The 23,244-nt window shown below is 43.6% G+C and overlaps 1 protein-coding gene and 1 long non-coding RNA gene across 3 annotated transcripts; both read right to left on the bottom strand.

The window, feature by feature from the left end:
- Nucleotides 1-363: 363 nt before the first annotated feature.
- Nucleotides 364-4,434, bottom strand: LOC141587399 (uncharacterized). 2 transcript variants are annotated; one of them, XM_074408882.1, is made up of 7 exons: nucleotides 4,166-4,434; nucleotides 3,276-3,430; nucleotides 2,577-2,794; nucleotides 1,595-2,204; nucleotides 963-1,487; nucleotides 609-735; nucleotides 364-498 (listed from the first exon to the last, which is right to left on the bottom strand). In XM_074408882.1, the coding sequence occupies exons 1-6, from the start codon at nucleotides 4,339-4,341 to the stop codon at nucleotides 617-619; spliced, it is 1,803 nt and encodes a 600-aa protein (XP_074264983.1). In that variant the 5' UTR covers nucleotides 4,342-4,434; the 3' UTR covers nucleotides 364-498; nucleotides 609-616. The 2 variants fall into 2 exon arrangements, with proteins under 2 accessions (XP_074264983.1, XP_074264982.1); XM_074408881.1 differs by lacking the exon at nucleotides 364-498 and having other exon boundaries at nucleotides 509-735.
- Nucleotides 4,435-16,202: 11,768 nt separating this feature from the next.
- On the bottom strand, nucleotides 16,203-17,970 carry LOC141587397 (uncharacterized). The gene is made up of 3 exons (XR_012519761.1): nucleotides 17,878-17,970; nucleotides 17,399-17,488; nucleotides 16,203-16,472 (listed from the first exon to the last, which is right to left on the bottom strand). It is a non-coding gene; the product is annotated as an uncharacterized LOC141587397 (long non-coding RNA).
- Nucleotides 17,971-23,244: the final 5,274 nt, after the last annotated feature.

Genomic DNA, 23,244 nt, shown 5'->3' with positions numbered 1-23,244 from the left:
CTAGCTTGTATCATAACAGTGATAACATGCACATATGTGGAATAACACAGGCCTAAAGTATCAATCACCCTTGTGGTATAGGAGACGATAGAAAAAAAATTCCCAGTCTAACTAGAGGGTAAATAAAAGACTTGGAAGATGGTGGTGAAACTCGTTTTTCTCACTCTTAACTTTGAGCTCGCTTGGATTTGAGATAAATGTTGTGAGGTAATAGAGCCCCCAAAACAAAGGAGAAAGGGAGGAAAATAATGGTGGTAAAGGGGAAATAGGAAGGGCTGAAGGGGTGGTAGGGACTATTACTCCCACGTCAGGGTAATTATCCTAATGGGGTAGGTTAGCCGATCTTGATCTCCTTGACCTATGCAATGATATCTTCTACTTCCTTTTGTTTTTTTTTTCCTCCATTACTCGGTAACAATTACCTTCAAATCTTCAATGCAAGCAAGCCTTGAAGTGAAAAATTGTACTCCGTACTTCCCAAAGAACAGCAGAAGCCAGCTGAAACCGATACCAATTACAATGCCTTGGCCTGTTATTCTCGCACATTTCATCCGAAATAAATGAAAATGGGTCTGTGGCATCATAAGAAAAAGCACAAGCATACATACTTGAATAGCTAATCGGTTAGATCCGTTAGTACTACTCCGCCAGTGTCTACATTATCAGGCAGAGCAAGTGGTGGAGATCGGTGTTGAAATGCAAGCAGCTCCTCTCTTCCATACTTTATCCTCTGATCTGTTCCAGAGCAATGATGCAGGTCAGAGAATAGACTGGCACAAAAACTTATATGAGACACTCTCACATGTGAAACCAACCCAATAGCCAAATAATAAATGGGAACACATAAGAATTTGTGGTGGTCTCACATGAGACCGTCTCATACAAGACTTGTTTGACAGGTGACAAAGTCATTGGATACATAGCTCAAAACTTCAATGAATTAAAATATTGTTATCATCTACCTAAGACGCTTCTCCTGAACTGGAACGGTGAAGCAGGTGATGAAGTTCTATTCTTTTGTTTTGACTTCAAAGTCTTTGAGCCTTTCTGAAATGAGGCTGGACTTGAGGAGCAATTAGGGTCCACACCAGGCATACTCAACTGATCGTGCCTAACAACAACGCCCGGGTGTTTCTTGCAAAATGGGATCAAAGCATCCATAGTCAAAAGCCAACAGCCTCTCAAATCAAGAACCTCTAGTGTCAAGGGCGGGTCAAATGCATCCAATGCACCATTGGTCAGCAAGGTACCCTCCATACTAAGATTTACTAGCTTTTTCACCGATGACAAATGATCCAGGCACTTGTCAGTCAGGGGAGTGCTATTTAGTGATAAATGGTTAAGTGCCTCAAAGCGAATTAATACATGAAGAGCAGAATCAGTCACTTTGGTTCCTGCCAAATCCAAGCTTTCCAATTGCCTAAGGTCCTCCAGTGCTGCTAACGTACAAAATGCATCCTGAGTTTGGGTTATATGACGAGCGAAGCCTGACAATAGAACACCACAGTTACTAAAATTCTGGATTTGATGAACACTATAGTTACAATAATTGGAGTCAATAATGCCAACACTACCAAGTGTAATTATAAATTACCTTTAATGTTTGTATTGCTTAAGTCAAGCACCTTGAGGGAAGGCATTGTGCTAAAGTAGGGTATAGCAAAATCATCAATTGATGTGTGAGACAATAAGAGAATCTCAAGGCAAGGGGCATATCCTGCCATAATTTCCACACCGATCGAGCTTATTTTTGTGCTGTTCAGATTTAAGTGTCTCAGATTTGTGCATATAGATGAAAGTGTTTCAACTGCATCATCTTGTATAGAACTAAAGCTCAGATCTAAATGCTCCAGAGCACGCATTTGACGCAAAAAGCCAAAATCGCTGAAAGAAGTGTTTGATAGATTCAACGAAGATAGACAACTTGTTTCAATGCTTGAAAGGGCTTTCGCACCTTCTAGGAAAGTAGATCCATGGACATCAAGCTTTCTCAGAGTTACTTTATCAGTTCTATCAGCCATCACAGAAAGGATGGAGCAATCACTCATGTTCAAGCACTCAAGAGAATTCAGAGTAGGCAAGATTGAGACCTTTGTCCAATCTAGATTCAAGAAGCTCAACTTGGGAAAATTTTTTAGAGTAGCAGTGCCGTTGTTTGTTATATTACTCCCCCAGAGATCAAGATACTCAAGGTTGGTCAATACCTACACCAAATTATTGGCAGGAGAAGAAAAAACATAAGTGAAACCGCTAACAGCCTTACATGGTTAGAAGCCACGTAATTATTTTACCAGATCATTAAACTTTTTGGCAATCAGTTCAGGTAACATCAAAGGGACGAGTCAGCTTACATAAAAAAAAAAGGTATAAATTTATTACAGCACAGGACTGATGGGTATATACGGTTTTGAAAGATAAAGAACAATTCTGCTATATGCTACAAGCGCATAAAAGTGGCTTACCAATTGAAGTGGTAGATATTTACAGCATGAGAGTCACAAAATTGTTACATCAAGTGTGGTGTCACTTCTCAGAAAAGCAAAATGAGGCAACAAACACAAAGGGAGAAACACTACCTGGAGGGAACACAATGCTGCATCAGAGACAGGTAAGCCTCCCAAATCCAATGTCGATAGCTTCCGAAGTGTAGAGAGGAGCATGATCCCATCAGCAGTTATCCCAGTTCGTGAGATGTATAACTTTTCAAGATTCAAAATGGATACAACATGCTTTATACCATCATTAGTAATTTTCACACACCGTGAGAGATCAAGTTCCTTTAAGGTAGACATCCCTAAACAGAGAAAATCATTTAGGTTTTACATAAGAGCTATCAGTCATATTATATTCAAGGAGCTTGGCCAATGAAGTCAACCTCCATCTTCATGTATCCGACTCTTTGCTCCACGAAATAACTCTGATAACTAATACATGTTCCAGAACCAAGTGTTTTGACACATAAACCTCTACTGTTGTAGTCGGCAACTAGTCAACCTAAAATTGAAAGTGGACCTAAAAATACTATACTTTAAAACACTCATTCGACACAAAAAACTTGAATGAAACATTCTTACAATTCATTATATATTTCTCATTTTGTTTTAACTCAAAAAAAAAGAAAAAAAAAAGAGAAATATATAATGAATTGGGTTATCTCACATATAAGACCATCTTGCACAAGATTCATCATTATCTTTACGGAGAACACTTATGATTATAACTCAGAAGTCTAACATGAGAGCATAATAAGAGCTAAGAAAGGCAGAATAATGAACCTGCAAGCGGCCAAATCGCAGAATTATTAATCCGGTTACATCCTGCAAGATTCAGGGAGCACAAGTAACGATATGCACCGATGTAAGCCATCCATTCCGCATCCACAGAATTCTCTCCACTTAAATCAATCTCCTCAACGCTAAATTTGAACACCCTATGTGGAAATTAGAGTTTTGAAATCAAACTCCAGCACAATCAGTAGAAGCATGAAAAAGAAGCAAGAGTATATCCAGTATCAGACATCGGGTCAATCCATTCTACTCCCTCTCTGTCCCGGTCATTTGTTTCCTTTTCCATTTTTGGGTATCAGTCAATTGTTGTCCTTTCTATTTTAAGAATGAACTTGATGAGCTATTTGATCATTCACACTCAATTTGTTCCACTTGTCATTTAGTCATTGGCCCCTTCCTCTTTCCTTGGTCTTTGTGCCAAAACCAAAGGACAACAATTGACCGGAATTGGAACGGAGGAAGTATTTCTTAAGTGACTCGAAACTCGAAATTAGCTTGAAATGATTACTCTGACAATCAATCAATAGAGATGACTAAAAAAGCACAATCTGAAGTTCAAACACTGAAATTTATCACGGATTTCAAGCTCAAGAGTTCAAGATTAAGAAACATTACGCATATATGATAATCAAAATGCAAAAACAATCAATCAGCATTAATCAATCAACAGAGATCGTTAAAAAAGCATAAATTTGTAGTTAAACACTGAAATTAATCACGGAATTCAAAATCAAATGCGCAAACAAATAATCGCCAGTGACAGTAAATCTTCTGATTTAAGATAACGCGAAACATAACATATCCAATAAGCTTATTGTGAGACCGTCTCTCTGTAAATCGTAAATAAAAGGAAAAACAAAAAGAGAAAGGAACGAAACTCGAGGAGCGAAGGGGAGAGAAGACGGCGACGAAGAAGACGGTGAAGAAGAGCGGAAGCAAGAGGAGAAGGTAGACGTTGGAGAGATCGACGCTGCAACCGCCACCTGTCGACGGCATCTCTGTCGGCGGTTGCGGATTCTATGCATAACTTCACTAGACAGCTGTCTACCTCCATCTCTCAAAAGAGATCACGACTGTTTTTTTTTGTTCTGTTTGACTGGTGGCGTACGTATTTTTACTGCATTTTCTCATTTTCTGGATATTGGTCATTTGGTCTAATTTGGCAGGCCTCCGGCACCCACTAATCGAATCGTTCGGATCGGAGTTCGGAACTGTTAAGACGGGTTGTTTTGGGTCGGATTATTATACGTGGTTATTTTTAGATCGGGAAATTTGGAGAAAAAGGAACATACATCGGATGTAGTACATCCAACTTTTTTATTTTTTGAGCATATATGTATTTTTTTTTTAGCTTATTGCCTCAAACTTTATTTGTTTTTGAGCATATGTATATTTCTTTGAGCATATTAAAGTTTATAAGTTAGATTTTAATATTTTTTCCGTCAAAACTCAAATTTAACTAAACTAATCAATACTATATATTAAATCCAGAAACCAAGGGACTTCCATGTAATTAAAGAAAGTTATACAAATTAATTATACTATATAGTTTTAAATCACTAGCACCGTGTGATGGACCCAATTCAGGGACTCCAATGTAAAAATTATATTGTTTTGGTTTAAAGATTAATAATATATAAGTGTGATGTGATACATATTTAAGGAAATCCCACATAGAAATTGTTCCGGGTGTAATTCCAGAGCAAGTATCGTTACCACCCGTGGCTTGTAGAATGATGTCTTGAGTTAGATTCTCCTTTGCTCTTATTCGTTCCTCTCGGCCTCTCCTGCAACAACGAACGAACTGAGGGCTTGGCTTTGTGCCAAGCGTACTCACTCCGACGCCCAAGTCAGTAAACTTAAATATATATGTTGTATGCTAACTGGCTAGGAATATATTGCAGAGAGATAAAGAAGATTATACCGGATGAATAGTGTATTTAGGTTAAGTTGTGTATTTCTGAATTGAGATCCTTTCCTCAATGAAGGTTGAGGAGTATTTATAGACTTCACCTTTTGTCACGTAGTGGCCAAGTGGCTAGCAGGTGGAAAGACTGATCTACCCCTCGGCCGAGGGACCTATGGCAGGCCGGCGGGCCCTGTTGACTCACCGCCGAGGGGTCTTGGATATGAGTACGCGGATATGTGTCCCGGCCGGGCGGGTTGTCACGCCGGACCCGGGGATTGACGGCCGATGGGCGGCATCGGCTAGGTTGTCTAAGTCGTTGACTTGTCGTGGACATCTCGACCTTGCTCAATATGTTGACTTGGTCGGTGATGCGAAATATGCCCCATCAATTTGCCCCCAGCGTAGTCTATGCCGCGGTATGGGCTTCGATGTACGTACGAGCGTATATTCTCGCGCAAGTAGTTTGTAGAAGTTTTTCCCGCATCGGCTCCTTCGTGGCGGCTTCTTCGCTCCCTAGTCTTTCTTTCTTAGGCCGTACCTTATCCCCCTCCACATGGATGTGTTTTGGGCATCCGATGTGGAAAAGAAAGGGACGCCGGCCGAGACCGAGGTTGAGACTAGGTTACTTTTTTGATTGCCCCGGCGCGGTGTCTAGCTTGGTCGATCATGTGGCCGGCGGAGAAAAAGGTGCATGGGAATTTGTTGAGGAAGGTGAATAGGCGGAGAGTTTTGAATAGGCGTGTTGAAAACGTTTGGTCACCGTTGCATTGATTGACACAATCGTTGCAACGATTGACATTCCGTGGTTGCATGTCCAACACGTGTCCGCATGCTTGATTGGTTGACGCTTCATGGGTCATTCTCTCGATTGGTCTTGCCTCATGGGCTTTTCCCTATAAATAGGGCAGTTGCTCCGTGAAATTGGTCACCAATTTCATTCTCCAAAATTTTTCTTCTCTAAACTTGTAAGGGCTTCGTCTTCTAACATTGAGTTGTTATTCCTGTGAGTGTTTTTCTTCGAGGTAAACAAACAAACTTCTTTTTATTTTGTTGAATAATTGTTGCTATTATGTTTGCTATCGGCGCCGGACTAGCACTTCGCGGGATGATTACCCATTGCGTCTTGATGGGGAGGAGATACTAGACGCCATTCCGATAAGGTTTGGGGGCCCTAGGTCTCCTTCTCCCGCGATCGACCCACCACCTGCAGGGGACGGGGGGATGAGGGTGAGGATGCTTGATGAGGATGAGGGGACCCCTTCCGATGGTGGGAGGTCGTGTCTGTCCCAGGATCATGGCGAGCCCCGTACGACGGTCTTGAACGTGGTTGGTTCCATAAGTTCGGCCGTTGTTCCGGCGAGACATTTTTCGGAGGCCATTTCTCGTTCGGTGAGGGGTATAGGATCGTTATTCCTAAAGAGGGTCGGGCGGTTCTGTTGCCCTCCACCGGTCACACCGGCGTGTACATCGAGCATCCGGGTATGGGCTGCGGTTTCCTCTGAATAGATACGTCGTGGACATTATCAGAGCTATGAACGTCGCGGTGGCCCAACTACATCCGCTGGCCATGAGGACGATAGTTGGCTTTGTGTGGCTTTGTCTCTTTAAGGGGGAGATCCCGACAGTCAACTTATTCCGCCGACTTCACAGTCTCCGACCGTCAATTGCTAATAAGGTGGGGTGGTACAGCGTACAGACGGAGCCAGGCTATGCCTCCGTGAACAAGCTTACTTCCTGTAAAGACTGGCAACGGCGGTGGGTTTATGTCCAAGTGCCGGAGGATTACCCATTGCCCCGGTCTTTCCAGAGCCCTGTTTACTTGCGGTGTGAGAACCGGGAAGAGTATGAGGAGTGTACCTCCCGGGGTAAGGTGAAAATGGACGCTTGAAGGTTCCTCTTCGAGGATGAGGAGCGGGCGTCACTGCTCGATCTTTGAGAAGGGATGGCTGCCCCAGACTCGTTATTCTTCGAGATGAGCTGCTCGGTCACGTCGGCCTCATACCGGCCCTCAGCCAGGGTGAGTGGGGTCGGTGTGAGGCCTATTTTTGCCTGTCATGCTCCTGTTTTTAGAGCTATGTTCTATTCCTGTCGTGTAATTCTTGTTTGGTTTTCTTTTTGCAGACCGGTTTGGCCAGGGTCTGTCCGAGAGTACCTTGAAGCGGTTAGGCCTTGATAAGGACGGGAAGGTAGTTGTGCGGCATCCTACGGCTGAATTGCGCGATCGCAGACCGTCTCCCACCGAGCTCATGGATAAGCAGCTAAAAGGGGTGGATCCGGTGGCGGCTCAGGCAAGGGTTCTCGGAGCGTGCCAAAGAGAACGAAGAGGGTCTGCGACTACGGCGGCGGCGGCGTGCTGCTCCCTCTTCGACCCCAGTGGTTCAGAGGGAACCTGTGGAGGTCGTTGATATTACCGGGGGGTCGGTGACCATTGTTAAGGAGCCGCCGCTTGCTTCTACCGTTGTTGGGGAGAAGAGGAAAGAGCCACCGTCTTCTTCCGTTGTTGTTCTTTGGGAGAAAACCGATCCATCCTACTCGAACAAAAAGGGCCCAAACGGGTACGGATCTAACTTGTGGTTCGGGGATTTGGCTGGTTCGGCCGGACATCCCAGACCGCTTTCGATGTGTCAATGCACGGTGACATGGATGCTTTGTGCAAATTTTTGCGAGATCCTTCCTCGGCGGCGCCGTTCGGATTGAACGGCAATCTGGGAAGCGACTGAGAGGGCTATCGAGACGGGCGGGTGACGGAAATGTCATTGTTGACTCCTCCGCTCAGAGCATCTCTGCCTCCGAGCTTGTGGCGGAGGGTCTGAGAATGTATAAGAGGCTGGCGAAGTGGACCCAACAAGCCGGCTCCTATATCGCGGAGCAGGAGAAAACCATGGGCCAAGCTGCGCCGCGATGGCGAAACTTAGACTTGACCTCTCCGCCGCAAAGGGGGAGGCCGCGAAGTTTAAATCGGATTTCTTCTCCGCCAAGAAGCGCGGGAGGAGGTTGAGAAGCCGCTGGGGGCGAGAGAGCCAAAGTTGAGGAAGGCGATGGCGCCACCGCCAAGATGATGGAGGAGCGGGATAGGTACAAGGACGCTCATAAAGCCGCGGTTTTGCGAGGGGAAAAATGGAAGAATCAGTTCCACAATCAAGCGGAGGCGCTTAAGGACGCGCAGGCTGTCATCGCTCAAAGGGAGAAGGACATTGCCATGCTCCAAGATGAACTTCTCCCAAAAATGTGCGCCCAATTCCGGGACCGGGCCGAGGAGGCGACCAGGGAGGCGATAAAAAGGGTCGTCCCCGATGGTTCCTTTCCGTGGGATAAATTTGAGAAGCTCTTGGACGAGATGGCTGAGGCTGCGGAGGCAGCGGCTGCAGAGAGGACGGAGGCGGCGAAGGTGGCTCAGGTAGCTGAGGTGCTTGAAAATGTCGAGCCCTCGTCTGAGCCAGCCAACGGGGAGGCTGCTGCTGCTGCTGCTGATGGAGGGAATCAACTGGCATAGGGAGATGGGCGGTCGTCACCAAACTCCCCCGGCGTCTCGGATAGCTTTAGCTGTTCGGGGGCCAATTATTGAGCCTTCTCTCCCTGCCATCTTTTGGCGCTTCAAATCCTAAGTCTGTACCCTTTTGTTTCCTTATTTCCTTGCTTCTTGTAAAACTTTGGTAGGTAGAGTTTTAGGCTATCCTTATGGGGACGGCCGTCGCTTGTACTCTTCTAGCAGTTTAGTTTTTTAATGGAGTTTAATCTTTTGGGTCCTCGGCTCTGGCCGGGGCTTTGATCATATTATTCCTCACTTGTCTTCTTGCGTTGTTTTAATTGTGTGCCTTTGTTTTTACCGTCGGCATGGCCGAGGCAGTTAGTACGCGCATCACAACTGTGTTAACGTCTTTAGCATTTCCTTTAGCGTGCCGGTCATTGTGTCCCCGTCGCTCTCGTTTAGGGCCGTAACTGTAGGCATATTGACCGCCAGAGTCGCGTCTCAACTGCACTGAGTATACGTTTCTTCTAGCATATCGGTCGTTGTGTCCCCGTCGCTCTCAGCTTTGGCCGAGGTAATCGGGGTTACGGCTCGATAGCGCTTATCGGTCATTGTGTCCCCGTCGCTCTCGGCTAGGGCCGAGGTAATCGGGGTTATGGCTCGATGGCATTCGTAACTGTAGGCGTATTGACCGCTAGACTCGCGTATCAACTGCACTGAGTATACGTTTCTTCTAGCATATCGGTCGTTGTGTCCCCGTCGCTCTCGGCTTTGGCCGAGGTAATCGGGGTTACGGCTCGATAGCGCTTATCGGTCATTGTGTCCCCGTCGCTCTCGGCTAGGGCCGAGGTAATCGGGGTTATGGCACGATAGCATTCTTCTAGTGTACCGGTCATTGTGTCCCCGTCGCTCTCGGCTGAGGCCGAGGTAATCGGGGTTAATGGCTCGGTAGCGATTCTTCTCTTTGAGTGACAAACACTTCAATGGAAAAGTTGGGTGATTCGTTCGTTTGCTATGATCATGCATTGGGGTGTCCACAATGGATTTGGACACCTCCGCCGCTACACAAAGTATTTCCTCAAGTTGTCGGTGTTCCAATGGCTCATCAAAGGCACACCTCCCATGTCTGTCAGCCGGTATGTGCCCGGTCTCATCTCTTCAATCACCTTGTAGGGACCCTCCCGATTAGGCCGTCGTTTACCATGAATATTTCCTTTGTTGGTGGCGGCCGACTTCCTTAGGACTAGGTCTCCCACTTTTAAATCCCTCTTGTGGACTCTTCTTTGTAGGCTCTTTTCATCCTGGGCTTTGATATCTTTGCCAAGTTGAGGCGCGTGTTGTATCTCGGCTTTCTTCGACCAGGTCTAAGGAAGCTTTCGCCATCCTCGTTTTCAACCGGTGAAGGTAGCCGTTCAATGTTGGCACCGTTGCTTCAATCGGTAGGGATCGCCGGAGCCGTAGACTAGGTGGAAAGGGGTGTACCCCGTTGCTTCTTTCTCCGTGGTTCGAAGGGACCATAGGACGCCGGGTAGTTCATCGGCCTATCTTCCCTTAAGGTCTTCGACCGTCTTCTTCAAACCGTTGAGGATCGTTTTGTTGGCCGCCTCACTTTGTCCGTTGCTCTGTGGGTGGCAGACGGAGGAGTATGCAAATTTGATACCAAGCTCTTCTAACCAACTCATTATCGTGTCACTCCGAACTCTCGGCCGTGGTCAAATACTATAACTTGGGGTAGTCCGAAACGAGTTATAACATTTTCCCAGTTACCTTTCGACGGCCCGTGTGGTCTTCGCCAGATCGCTACGACTTCAACCCATTTGGTGAAGTAATCAACAAATGACGATCAAGAACTTCCTTCCTCCGGAGGCCGTTGGGAATGGTCCTAGCATGTCCATCCCCCACTCGTGCGAAGGGAAGAGGGCCGAGCACCGGTTGTAGGTCCCCGGAGGGAGCGTGTATTACGGGGCATGCATCCGACTGATTCGTGCACTTCTTGGTCTTTGTTCTGGAATCTTGGAGCATGGTGGGCCAGAAGTAGCCGGCTCGTAGAGCTTTGTGGGCTAGCGTTCTTGCCCCGTGTGATGTCCACGATATGCCTTCGTGAATCTCTGTCGATGATTAGCTGCGTCGGGCCGGACCGACACACTTCAAAAGTGGTCTTATTACGGACCTTCATACGATTCTCCTTCGAACACTAAGTACCTGGCGGCGATCCGTTTCATTTTGGCCGAGGGATTGCGGCCCTCCGGTAATTCACCTGTAAGTTTGTGTTTCATTATCGGAGTCATCCATGTTGTCTCGGCCTCTACGTTGCCCACCATGTCGTCGGTCTCATTGATGCTCTTCGCATTCCGGATATCTACCAGCACGGTTCGGCTAACGTTCTTGATGGTTGAGCTGGCAAGTTTGGAGAGAGCGTCGGCCGGTTGTTCTCGGATGCGGGAACGCATTGGATTCGGAAAGACTTCAATTTTGCTATGTCGGCCTTTACCCTTTCTAGGTACCTTACCATTCCGTCGTCCCGAGCCTCGAACTCTCCTCTGATTTGGTTAGTAACCAACAGTGAGTCTGTCTTCAACACAATGTGCTCTGCTCCGGCAGCCCTAGCTAGCTCGACCCCGGTTATCACCGCCTCGTATTCGGATTCGTTGTTCGAGGCCGAGAAGGTGAATTTCAAGGCGTACTCGAACTCGTCCCCGTTTGGGCTGATGATGAGGATGCCGGCTCCTGAGCTGTTCGTCGTGGAGGAGCCGTCGGTGTAGACCTCCCATATGCCTGGGTTTGGCTCTTCTTGATATGTGCATTCGGCCAGAAATCTGCAAGTGCTTGCCCCTTTATCGAAGGCCTTGGTTTGTATTGAATGCCGAAACCGGAGTTCCACTGCCCATTTGATGAGCTCTTGCGGATTGTTCGAATCTTTCCAAAGCTTTCTCGAGTGGTGATCGGTTAGGACCGTCACGGGATGTGCGTCAAAGTAGGGTTTTAACTTCCTTGTGGCAACGACGACGGCGAAGGTCGCTTTTTCAATTAGTGGGTAATTTCTCTCGGCGGGCAACAGCGTATGGTGACAAAGTAGATTGGGTGCTTCTGTTTGTCCTCTTCCCCGATGATCACGGCGCTGACCGTGGCCGAGGTAACTGCTATGTATAGGTATAGCGTCTCCCCCAGCATCGGCCTGGACAGAGTTGGAAGAGTCTGAAGATGGGCTTTCAGTTGCTTGAAAGCCGTGCTCTGTTCCTCCCCCCAGCTGAAGTCTTTGTTCCCTTTCAAAACTTTGAAGAATGGGGTGCTCTTGTCGGCTGACCGAGAGATGAAACGGGCGAGAGCCGCCATTCTTCCGGTCAGCATCATAACCTCTTTTCGGTTCCTTGGCTCCGGTAGGTCTAAGATTGCCTGGACTTTGTCTGGATTTGCATCGATGCCTCGGGCACTGACAAGTACACCGAGGAATTTACCTGCCCGGACACCGAAGTTGCATTTCATTGGGTTGAGCTTCATCTTGTATTTCCTTAGTGAACAAAATGTTTCGCGTAAATCGGCGAGGTGTTCGCTGTCGGACTTGCTTTTTACAATAGCATCGTCGACGTAGGCCTCAATGTTTCGCCCTTTTTGATTTTGGAACACTTTGTCCACCAGCCTTGTATACGTTGCGCCGGCGTTTTTCAAACCGAACGGCATCATTTTGTACATGTACGTGCCGTTAGCGGTGATGAATGCGCATTTGGGCATGTCTTCCTCAGCCATGAAAACCTGGTGATATCCCGAGAAGGCGTCTAGCAAGGCTCGGCTTGGTGTATCCTGCCGTGGCATCGATTAAGCTGTCTATCCGTGGCAGAGGGTAACAATCTTTGGGGCATGCTTTATTAAGTTGGGTAAAGTCTACACACATTCTCCATGCCCCCGATGACTTCTTTACCATCACAACATTGGCTAACCACTCCGGGTAGGTGCAAGGCATAATAAAGCCCGCCGTAAGTAGTTTATCTACCTCGGCTTTGATGGCCTCATCTTTCTCGACGGAGGAGTTCCTCATCCTTTGCTTGACAGGGCGAGCGGTGGGGAGTACGTTCAGCTTGTGAATGATTACTTCCCTGGCTTACGCCCGGCATCTCGGCCTGAGTAGGCGAAGACGTCCTTGTTTTTCTTAGCGAGCCAGGAGTTCGGTTCTGAATTTTGGTTCCAGGTTGGCACCGATGGTCACGGTGCGACCTGGGTCAATTTCCACCTCCTCTGTCTCTGCTCCTTCGACCATGCTGATGGTTTGGTCGTTCTCGGGCCTGGGAGTATGCTGTATCTGGAAGGATTTTAGTTTTGAAGCACCGGCTCTCACCCTCTCTAGATACCTTGTCGTCCTATAGTCCCGAGCCTTGTACTCTCCTTTGATCTGACTGGTCAATAGGAGCGAATCTGTTTTTACCACGACGTGTTCTGCCCCGGCGCTTCTGGCTAGCCTGACTCCGGTTATCACTGCCTCGTACTTGGATTCATTGCTTGAGATCAAGGAGGTAAATTTCACGGCGTGCTCAAACACGTCCCCATTGGGGCTAGAAATAACGATGCTGGCTTTCGAGCTATCCGTTGTGGAAGGGCCGTTGGCGTGTATCTCCCATACGCCGGGTTCCTTCTCGTTTTTTGAGGCGAGCTTATGCGCTTCCCCCCGGTCCGAGACGTATATCAATGTCAAGGCCCGGATGGAAATTACGGCGTCGGTCTCACTCAAAGTGACCCGGCCTATGAGCACGTTGTGGGCAGATGCGCCGTCGATGATCAGTAATTCGAGACATAACATTCCCCGGCTGCAGTTCCCTCGCCGAACCTCACCGGCAGTCTGACCGACCCCAGGGGTACCAGGCCGACCCCAGAAAAGCTGTACAGCGGGTTGGTGCAGGGTCTCAAATCTTCAATTTTCAGACCGAGGCTGAGAAAGCACTCTCTGTACATAATGTTTGTGTAGGCGCCCGTGTCAATCAGACACCTCTTTACCAAGTGGTTGGCTATGTCTAAGTGGACCGTAAGTGGGTCGCTGTGAAGAGCGACGACTCCCTCGTAGTCCTTCTTCCCAATGGTCATATCGGGGATGTTGGAAGCGGGGGTGGCTGTGTTGGGCACAAAGTTGATGGTTTGGCACGATTCATTCAGGTGCCGCTTGTGCCCATGAGCGGACCCACCATTCCCGTTGCTCTCGGTGATGGCATGGATTACTCCTATCCGTTCGAAGACGGATTTGCTGTTTGACCCGCCGGCATTCGGTTTCTGGCCTTTGGCAACATATTTGCCGAGGCTCCCCTTCTGGATCGCTCTTCAATGGCGTCCTTCGGATGTCGGCGATCGTTGGTTAAGTGTCCGTGTGGCCGTGGTACTTACAAGATCGGCTCGTGTCACCGTCGCTTCTCGGCCTAGGGGCCTTTCCCACGACCTTCGCTCTTGCTCGAGCGAATACCTCGCGGCCGGCACGACTAGGGGGTGTGATCGTTGTACCGTTTTTGTAGTACGCCCCCGAACTCCCCGCGCCCGTCGAGTCCTGTCTCCCGGCGGTTTGTCGACCGTGGCCTATTTTTGTCACGGCGTCTTTCATCGGGGCTGTCCTCCCGACGGCTCTTCTTTTCCGAGTGCTCGGCCTCGTTGGGGCCTAACCACGTCTTGTGATAGTCTTCTACTTTGATGGCCTGTTTCGCCATTTTCCGGCGGCGTCAAGCCCAGGCCTCCGCACTTGATGAGCTCATTTTTCAAATCTCCTCTTGGGAGGCCTTTCATCGTGCGAAGGCCGCCGGTTCGGGATTAATCTCCCGAATCATTGGACCTTTCCGTCGAACCTCTTCATGTAGCTTCGCAGAGACTCGCCCCCTTCTTGTTTGATAGTTAGGAGGTCCGATGTCTCCACGGCCCTTCTCTTGTTGCAAGAGTACTGGGCTAGAAAGGCGTCCCTTAGGTCGGCGTAGTAGTACACCGAGCCGTCGGGGAGCGCCTTGTACCAACTTTGAGCCATCCCATGCAATGTCGTTGGGAAGACTCGGCACCATACTTCATCGGGCTGCTCCCATACCGACATGTGAGACTCGAAAGCCTCGGCGTGGTGGTGGATCACCCTCCCCTTTGTATGATATGGGTGGCAACTTGAGCTTAGTTGGCACTGGACTTCTAGGACGTAGGCGCCGAGGGGTCATCGATCACATGCCGGACGACACGTGGCGATCGGCTCCTCGCATTCCTAGCCCGACTCCTCTCCTCGTAGCGGGAGGGACTCCTTCCCTGACTCTGGCGAGTCGGGCTTCTTCTTCTCCGACTCTGATGGGTCGGACTTCTTTCATTCCTCCGGAGTGGGCCTCGTGGGCTCGCCGTGGTGACGCCCCCCCGCGAGTGCGGTCGGGACTTATGTCCATCACCGCATTCGTGGGCTCCCGGTGTTTCAACAGGGCCAACCTCTTCCAAAGGTGCTCGTTCAAGTCTCTTGAGTCACGTTCGGCCCCGGTCTCCTGGACGGGTCCCGCCGCTCTTGTCGGTGTGACAGTGTGAGTCGACGTCCTACCGATAAGGTCCAGGATTTGCTTTAGCAATGCCACGTCGACCACATGTCCCATGAGGGTGACTTGGTTGGCGGGCGGCGTCGCATCCGGTGTTATTGGCATCCCGAACTCGGTTGGATTACTCCGCCGGGGAGGGTCAGATGACTCGAATTGTTGAAGGTATCATCTGGGTGGAGGGGCTCGTCGGTTACGAACACCTCTTGTTCTTTTGACATCTTCTTAGCTTTTTGGGTGGGTTTTTGTTGTTTTTTTTTTTGTTTTGGGAATGAATGTGACTAGCTTCTAGTGTCTTTCCCCACAGACGGCGCCAATTGTTCCGGGTGTAATTCCAGAGCAAGTATCGTTACCACCCGTGGCTTGTAGAATGATGTCTTGAGTTAGATTCTCCTTTGGTCTTATTCGTTCCTCTCGGCCTCTCCTGCAACAACGAACGAACTGAGGGCTTGGCTTTGTGCCAAGCGTACTCACTCCGACGCCCAAGTCAGTAAACTTAAATATATATGTTGTATGCTAACTGGCTAGGAATATATTGCAGAGAGATAAAGAAGATTATACCGGATGAATAGTGTATTTAGGTTAAGTTGTGTATTTCTGAATTGGGATCCTTTCCTCAATGAAGGTTGAGGAGTATTTATAGACTTCACCTTTTGTCACGTAGTGGCCAAGTGGCCAAGTGGCTAGCAGGTGGAAAGACTGATCTACCCCTCGGCCGAGGGACCTATGGCAGGCCGGCGGGCCCTGTTGACTCACCGCCGAGGGGTCTTGGATATGAGTACGCGGATATGTGTCCCGGCTGGCAGGTTGTCACGCCGGGACCCAGGTTGACGGGCCGATGGGCGGCATCGGCTAGGTTGTCTAAGTCGTTGACTTGCTGTGGACATCTCTGACCTTGCTCAATATGTTGACTTGGTCAGCGGTGCAGAATATGCCCCATCAGAAATCATTAAATTAAAGTATATAATATAATATAAAATTAATTTACAATTCTTGGTAATTTCCTAAATATTTAGAGAAGAAGAGAATATGGTTAATTACCATAAAATAATTTAATATATCGTAGAACCATAGAGAACTACTATACGTTTAATTATAATTGAAATCAATACTCAAGTAAACTTTCCTAAAAAGTTCTGTTATAGAATTAGGAAATAGGAAATCTAATAACACTATATAAGAAATTAAACATCATTGAGACTATTCATTCAAACAGATCTTCATAGAACGTCAATATACTCTTCTCCATCTTTGATCAAATCCGCATTCACGTTTTAAAACCGCAACACCTGCATACTCAACATATTGAAGATGTCAGCTAATCTTGGAAAGCATATGGCCAACACAAACAAGAAAAGGTATCTTATAATAATTAAATTAGACTATTCGTTCTTTCCATGTGATATAGGCAGTTCAATTAAAGCATAAATTTGTTCGCCTTTTTTATACTAAACAGGCCAAGGGAATCGCTAGATGTATCAACATATGACCTTATAGGAGATTTAGCAAAAAAACAAACAAGATTGGAAATTAAAAGTGAGGGTGGTTAGAATGTGGGACAATATGACTTGGTTAAAGAAGTTTTTCATGGGAATTGACGTTATACTTGCTGATGAAACGGTAAGTAACCTATCAGCATTTATTACTTTATAAAACTACCATATCAACTATATATTATACAAAAAAACTGACAGCAACGTGTGATACAGGGGAAACGCTATTCAAGCTTCAATCAATAGGGATGATGCCCCACATTATAAAGAGAAGCTGAAAGAAGGCCACATGTATTTAATCAAGAACTTTGAAGTGAAAGATAATAAACCAACATATAGATGTCTCGCAAACAATCTCAAAATAAATTTTATATTTGCAACGTTTGTCCAGCCTTTAGAAGAAGATGTAAGGGTCCCGCAACAAGTTTTTGACCTGGCTCCCTACGACACAATCAAGCTTCGTGCTGATAAGGATATTCAACTAACAGGTATCGTTATCGACATTTGACTATGCTATCTATTATATAATAAAATTCGTTTTTGCTAAAGATTACTTTGTGCGTTAGATGTTATTGGTAGATTGAAGAAACCGGGAAAATTGGAAGAAATATGGGGGAGAAAGGGGAAGGTTCTCAGAAGGGCCATTGACATCGAACTTAACAGGTAAGTTTTACAATTTAAAATAATACATTGTGACAAATAAATTAGTTGTTGTAACTTACAGATATAAATTTTGTGCAGTGGAGATGCATTGAACATAACTCTTTAGTCCAATGTTGCCAAAATCTTCAGTGATCACCTTGACTCTGACACTACAAAAACGAATGTGGTCATACTAACGTCTCTCACAACGAAGACTTTTAATGGTATTACAAAGCTTTGTTATTTATAGCTCTCTTATTTTCAAGACAAAATAGGCACACAAATTGAATAATATGTCTACTGCAGGAAATATTACAATGGGTTCAACAGATCAAACTAGAATATATGGAGATATAAACCTGCCTCAGATAAAAGAGTATATTGAAGGGTAACTAATATTCTCTTTAGCACACTTTTAAACTACGTACTGAAAAATAAACCCCTAACTATTATCTTACGCATACAGGATTGATAATGCCAATTTGAATTTTGAGTTAGACACCTATGGTTCTTCCGAGGACATAGAAAATCCACTCACATTGACAATAAAAGAACTTACCGAGTTGATATATGCTGGCAATGTTGCTGATGGGACAAAGGTCATATGCAAATCGACTATCAAAAGAATCAATACAACAAAGCCTTGGTACTTCACTTCACGCCAAGTCATGTCGCAAGAAGTTAATATATGAAGACGGAGACAAAATATGCCGATTTTGTAAAAATCCAGCAGATATCCCGATCACAAGGTAAGAAACATGTTCTTCCTATTAATTAAAGTAAAGCTTAACATACGAATATATGATACATCTATACATCATCAACTATATAGGTACAGAGTGGAATTTGAGGTTGAAGATCACACGGGCAACAACACATTTGTGTTGTTAGACAGATTGGCAGAGAGTCTTATACAAGTACCAGTTACTACACTTTTGAGCGACAACAGTGAGGTATATAACAAACACTCTTTAAAATTTTGAAGTACCTAAATGTTTAAATAAATGAAATTACTAACTAATCATACATTAAACTATTATCAGGACGGAATACCTGAATTACTCCCGGAGCCCATTGGGAAATTGGTCGGAGAAACCCATGTCTTTGAAGTTAAGCTTAACAAGTACAACCTGATAGAAAAAAAGGAAGGATTCACAGTCAACAAAATCAAAAGTTCAGACATGCCTGGCTACCAAGACCTTGGAGATGTAACTTCTTTCACCTTAATTACATAATAACACTTAATTTAAGCTTTGGCTACTTACCTGACACCGGGATTCTGAACAGGAACCAACAACCTCCTCTGCCGAAGGAAACACGATTAATTATACAAGAGTTCCAAGCTTTTCCCCTGCTGATGGAAAAACTATTAATGATACAGGAATTCTGAACTTAGCATATGAGCGTGAGGCAGTACAAGAAGCTAATGTTCAAACACCAAAGAAAAAGAGGTGGTCAATCCTGAATAATTTATGAATAACAAATTACTCATATCAGAAACTAACAAATCTAATAAAATCATGTTTTACTGCAGCAAGAAAGGCAAAAGCTAAAGAATCACAGGACTACCGTAATCCTTACCGAAGGCACAAATGGAGACACCAACATCAAGTCAACGAAACAAGTTACAAAAGCCTTTATCCCGAGAATAATGATGACACCTACTGAATCAAAATGGCCTTTCACTTTTAAAAGAAGACAGTTTCCCGTCAAGACGTGTTATGCAATGACAATAAACAAAAGTCAGGGGCAAACACTTAATCATGTCGCATTATACTTACCACAAACAGTTTTCAGCCATGGACAGCTTTATGTCGCGGTATCGAGAGTTACATCACGCCAGGGGCTTAAGATACTCATCGACAACGGAGGTACCATGTCATCCAACTTCACAAGAAACATTGTGTACAAAGAAATATTTGACGATCTACCTACAGGTGACCATAAGTAACTATAAATATAAAAGAAAGTAGAACTTATACTCCACATAATTATAACACTTAAAACCATTTTTTTTTCATGTAACAGATATGGTGGCTCAAACAGGGCAGCAAGAACGAGGGGATGGAGAAGAAATTTATACAGATATCTAAATTTAAATTCCTACATAGCAAAGTGTATACACAATTATTCTCGCATATATATTGAATTGAAAAACAATTTATGTCATCGGATTCACAACAGTTTCACAAATTTCCTCCTTGAACGCTTCAAAAGACGATGGAGGTTCGACTGAGATGAAAATGGAGACGGCAGATGTTGAGGCTGTACAAGCTTGAGCTTATTCTTATATCAGAAAACATTAGTGAAGTATGGTCTATGGAGTATTAGTTATCTTAATTATTTAATTATGCTAATAATGCAAAGTTTAATGTATGCTGAAATTTGGATTTGTGTGAATTTTGAATTTTTCACTATTATGTCCAATGAAAACTACTTCTCATCCAAAAGATCAAGGTCCCAGATTCCAGAAAAATAACCAAGGTTCTATAAATATATATTTTCGGGTGTAAAGAGAGCCGCTACGTCCGTTTTAATGCTACTGGTATCGAACCCAGTCATCATAAGGTACCACGGTTCACTAATGGTACCGGTTAAGGTAGACGACATCAGTCTATAAAATGAGCAAACAAGCATTTTACTTGAATTTCAGTCCCTTAATTTGGTTGGACCTTGGTCACTGATAGACTGATGTCGTCTGTTATGCTACTCAAAGGATTTTACTTGAATTTCACAAAATTGATATTTTTTTATCGTTCAAAAGACCAATAATGAAAATAACAAATTTATAATGTAACATGATTGATCAGAGAGCTAGCCTACATAGCAAAGTGTATAGAGATCTCTAAATTTAAAATCATACATTTAAAAGCCTACATAGCAAAGTGTATACACAATTATTCTCGCCTATATATTGTATTGAAAAGCAATTTATGTCAGCGGATTTACAACAGTTTCACAATTTTCCTCCTAGAACGGAACATAATATCACAAGCTCTAACAACATGTACTAAACAAAACTCAATTCAAACACATAAAAGAAAAGATCAACTCAATTATTAAACATAATGAAGAAATGGGGAAGAAATCGACTTACCAATTGTTTTCATCAACTTGACATGCAATCTCGAACGCTCCCACGAGATAATTCAATTGACCATTTGGGAAAAGCTAGACGACAATCAGGTAAATTATAGGGTAAACAGCGGGAACGTAATTGTTTTTCTTTACCTGATGACTATCTCCGTCACCTTCGATCAACAATTAAAAATGGTTGGACAATAGAATGATTGGGGGACCAGATCTATGTGTAAAAAAAAATTGAAAACAAAAGCAAGAATTAAGAGAGGGATGATGGTAACTATGCTGAGGAAAGGGACGATTGAAAAATGGGGGATTTTGATGACTGTGGTGAGAGTAAGGGAAAGGGATAATTGCAATAAGGTCAACACGCAGGAGTTGCTCCATGTTATCATTTTCAGATTAATTTATTTTTTTTCCTTTTCTTTTTTTTTTGGGTTTATTTTTTTCAACTGTGATCTTTTACGATTTCATTTGTACGGTTGTACCGCTTACTTAACATTTAAAGTTTAATTTAATCTTTTTATTTTTAGTTAGTTTTAAGTTTATTTATTGTATGTCTCTCATTAATGAACTGAGCTAAACTAATAACCGTTATTAAGCTTATTTTTCCAACTCGAAGCCGATTTGAACCAAACCAACCAAAACGACCTGACCAGACCCTGGACCTGATATTGACGACCCAATGGATGACCGACAATGACCTGACTTAATAATGGTTAAACAACAACATATTGATATTTTCGGATCATTCAAAAAACAAATAATGAAAAAAAAAATTTATAATGTGACTTAATTGATCAAAGAGCTAGCCCGGGCGTAGCCGGGCACCCAACCTAGTATGTAATATTTTTGAGTTTTATTGTAATTTTTTAGAGCTTAATTTTTAAGTGAATAAACTCAGAAACTTTATAGTAAAACTCAAAAACTTTAAAATAAAACTCAAAAACTTGATTAGAATACTCAAAAACTATAGAATTGGAGGTAATACATCAGATGTATAATCCTCTTACTAGGAAATTTGTGATGGCAAGGTAATTCGTATCGAATTTCGGAAAGGTCTAAACGAGCTATCTTGGGTCGTATTATTTTATGTCGGTTATTTTTATCACGAAGTCTTGTTTAAGACAGTAATATCTATTTTAACGGTAGAATGGAACCAAATATATATTGTACGAATGTATGACCGCATAGTTGTCTTACTTAGGTAAAATAAAAAAGTTTCTCTTATCTATCAGTTATTTTCATATAAAAGTGCTCGTAGTTGAGTAGTAGTTTTAAAAGTTTTTCTTATCTATCAGTTATTTTTCGTGATTCTTCTAGTCAAATATTAGTTGCTTTCACGGAAAAATTGGGTATTGCGATGGTCACACGTGCTGAGTTGATGGCATTATATTAGGGAGAGATTTGTTATTGCCATAGAACGGAAATTTCCAAGGATTATAATTCAGACGGATTCTAAGGTAGTGGAAAGTTTCATGAAGACCGATTTTATGCTTCCTACGACGCATTCTCACTTGGTAAATATTTGTACGAGTAAGTCTTGTATTCAAGACTCGATTTGGAATGTAAAGGTTATTCATATTTATCGCGAGGCAAATGGTTGTGCGGATTGGCTAGCCAATGTGATTGTTGCACAGGACCCGAGGTTGAACCTTATCAAGTGTGATAATATGCCACGGCATCTTTTCCGTCTGTTGCAACAAGATGATAGGGGTGTAACTTGGCCTCGTTTTATCCCATTTTATATTTTCTAGTTTTTATTTTTCTTTTGTACTTGTTCTTAATTTTGGAGGTAATCCCGCTTCTATTCACTAAAAAAAAAGTGAAATCTACTCAATTTCTATTTTCAACCTAAATCTAATTATTAATCAGTATATATCTAAGTTAATCATATAAACTAAATATTTATTACAATTATAAAATTACGTAAATAATTTATTAACATGATTTTTTTAGAATAAATTTATTATATTAGATTGTAGTTTGTACCATTTTAATAATCGATATGCATTTATATGCGAGAATACTTTATAAAAAAAAGTCTAATTTTACGTATAATTCATGCAAGTACTTTATTATTATCATGTGTTAAGAAATTGTGTAAATGTATATAAAATGAATTTTTTTGGTTGTGAATCTTGTGATTTTGGTTGTAAAAAATAAAATTTGAGTTGGATTTTACTTGTGGTCAAAATTATGGGACCTAATCACTACATTTGAAATTTAAAAGGGTTAATCTCACAATTGGCCGAAATAAAGAGTTAATCACCACTTACGTGTGTGTCACATGTTGGAAATATGGGCTCATTTTACATTGATCATGTTTGGTAAACAGCGGATTAATATAAACAGAAACAGATTTAGAAAGCAGATTTGACTAGCATAATGATTTAGCAGGGTTGACTAGCAGATTTATTTATTAGCATAATTGTTTTAGAGGTGTTTGGTAATTGACAGTTTTAGATTAGCAGATTGTTTAAATCCTTTGTAAAATAACAAATAAGGATGTGAATATCCTTCAAAAAAAATAAGGATATGAATAAATTATATTTATTAAATATATAAAAAGAAGGTTAGTATTTTTAAGGGGGTAAATAAGACAACTTTTTTCTTTTTTAATCCGTTAACCCAATATGCTGGTAGGAGCAGCATATTGCAAAATAGCATATTGGATCCCAATATGCTATTTCAATATGTCATTAACCAAACGCTCAAAATAACATATTTGTAAATCAAACATGCTAAACCTCTCTAATATGCTGAAATTTAGCCAATATGCCATTTACCAAACAGAGTCATTGTCTTGTTTTTTCCAATTGTCCCACATTGGTAGAATAATGTG

Source organism: Silene latifolia, chromosome 6 (assembly GCF_048544455.1).
Source record: "Silene latifolia isolate original U9 population chromosome 6, ASM4854445v1, whole genome shotgun sequence".
NCBI classification, from domain to species: Eukaryota; Viridiplantae; Streptophyta; class Magnoliopsida; order Caryophyllales; family Caryophyllaceae; genus Silene; species Silene latifolia.
The sequence above is the reverse complement of the archived record's forward strand: the minus strand, read 5'-3'. Positions and strand labels throughout refer to the sequence as shown.